The following is a 2,303-nucleotide window of genomic DNA, read 5'->3' as shown; positions in this document are numbered from 1 at the left end:
AAGCTTGAAGTCTTATTACATATACTTATATATGGAATTCCATTTCACATGCATTTTTCGTCTGATTAATAGCACCTAGAAATGGAGAAGATCGTGACATTTCCTATTGTGAAGTTGAAAGTCATATACTGATTTTGCTGTTGCTGATTGATTGCTGATTCAAAGATTCTCTGCTACCCCTGGCATAAAGTGTCTTTTCAGGAACTAAAGAACAACCGGGATGAATACTATTAGTTGTTTACCAAAAGATGACTGCAAGTTTTTATTCGAGTGTGATACGTTCGTTCACTTGCGTGGTTACAGACACAGTTGAAGAGTAATACAGAGCTAAGAAAGTGTGCAATAGTTTTTAGAAAAAAATGCGCTTATTCATTTTCAAGTTGCTTATCTCAGTTATATTATTTGGTATAAATATGATCTAATATTGAGACAACAAAATTTCCCTTGTGTGCTGATATTTCTTGATAGAAATTTTCCCAAATTTTAAACAAAACATTAATCAGCAGCATATATTTAAATTTTTGTTCGAACCTTTCGAATTTTCAGTTTTAAAATTTTCATTTTTTTCCACAAAAAAAGTATTATCGGAAACTGTTGTGAAATTCCACAGAAATTTATTAAGAAGAAACAGTAAATGGCGAGAATAATATGCAGCACAAATAATAATATTAATAATATTTTATTGCAGTTGGTGGTGGAAACGTTCGCATGCTCGTATTCCACTGTTGGTTGTTATTGTGATACGTGTACTCGAACCGTCGGTGCATATTCTGAAAGTGGAAAAAGATTCCACTACTCTAGAAATGCAAGCAAATCGGAGAAAGAGAAGCTTAGCTGTGCAGCATCTTGCAATATACAAAAGAGATGCGATACTCCACCCTTTTCAACGTTTCAAGTACACTAAATACAGAACAGCAAAAATCATACATTAATAATGAAATGTGATATTTTTATTTTCATGTCCTGCTTCTGTTGTGATCTACTTCATCTTTATCTCGACTAGTTTATGCGCCATTGTATAGTATTACTATTTTATATTTGTATATATTGTGTGGTATTCATCAATCTTTATGCATATATATATATATGTGAAGTTTGAACTACCGATGCAACGTCGAAATACTCAACTCAGGCAGTTTCCGGCTGACATATCCTGTTGCCAAAGTTTCCATATCTTCCAAAGGTAAGTATGAATATATTTTATTACCATATATACTTGTACTTTTTTTATTTTTCGCTTTATTCACTGCTGATGAATTTTGAAAAACTATTATTTCTTTTATTTTTCTTGAATTTTATCCTTTCCCTATTGCCTGATTCCAATTTCATTGACATTTTCAAATTCTGATTTAACTTCATAGATTAAACGTTTAAGCAGATGAAGACTTTTGGATAAAACATATTTTCCCATGCCTGTCTTGTAAATAATTGTTGGAAGCGATTGGCTAATTTATTTTTCCTCATCAACACTTGGCCAAGTGGTCACATCCCCGAAGTTGAAATAAATAAAGTTTTTAAAAGAAGCAAGAGCATGAAAATTTCAGAACCTCTTGAATATAAAACTGTAATATGAATCGAGTATGAATAATTATTTTTCATTTTCTAAATATCATTTCTAAATTTAGAAGGGTATTTTTGAATGGAGACAGGGGAAAAGATTGAATTTCGGTTTTACACCATGTTTCTGTTTTGTATTGTTTTATTTCAACTTTTGGCAAATGCTTGGACACAGCGGTGCTGCCGTTTCCAAACATTCTAAGCCATGACTGAGATGTGTAATTTTCAGTTTATTACACTAAATGAGCATTTCAAGAAAATATCAGTTCATAAGAATGACGTTTTTGGTTTATGGTAATGTTTTTCAACTGCTTTTTAATTTTTTTCAAAGACATAGATGAAGAACTGATTACAACGTGAATTAAACTATCAGTTATTTGAAATTAATAATATTAATATCGCCGAACATGTTATTATTCATTGCAAAGTATTATTATAGTGCTGAGTATTATTGCATGCGAAGACAACAATTATTATTCAATAATAGTCTACTGTTGCATGATTTATATGTGATAAGCATTTCTGTTCAGTCTCATTTCCGTTCGACTATGTTTCGTTTAGTTACGGCATAATAATGTTGAAGATCGGTAGTGATTTTCATCTGCAACTTATTGAAAATTATAATCTGTGATGCTAGCTAGCTCACTGCATTCTTTTACACTTTAAAAGCAAATGGGCATTTTTAGGTCAACAGATTAACTTTATGGTAATTTGATGGTGAACACCGACGATGGCATTTTGCCGCA

The 2,303-nt window shown here is 31.5% G+C and overlaps 1 protein-coding gene across 1 annotated transcript; it reads left to right on the top strand.

Moving 5' to 3' along the window:
- The first annotated feature begins 359 nt into the window (after positions 1-359).
- Positions 360-1,766, top strand: Tsp_13573 (hypothetical protein). The gene is made up of 5 exons (XM_003366547.1): positions 360-392; positions 689-895; positions 1,095-1,183; positions 1,522-1,564; positions 1,626-1,766. The coding sequence occupies exons 1-5, from the start codon at positions 360-362 to the stop codon at positions 1,764-1,766; spliced, it is 513 nt and encodes a 170-aa protein (XP_003366595.1).
- The last annotated feature ends 537 nt before the right edge of the window (positions 1,767-2,303 follow it).

Source organism: Trichinella spiralis, assembly GCF_000181795.1.
Source record: "Trichinella spiralis strain ISS 195 chromosome Unknown Scfld5820, whole genome shotgun sequence".
NCBI classification, from domain to species: domain Eukaryota; kingdom Metazoa; phylum Nematoda; class Enoplea; order Trichinellida; family Trichinellidae; genus Trichinella; species Trichinella spiralis.
The sequence above is the reverse complement of the archived record's forward strand: the minus strand, read 5'-3'. Positions and strand labels throughout refer to the sequence as shown.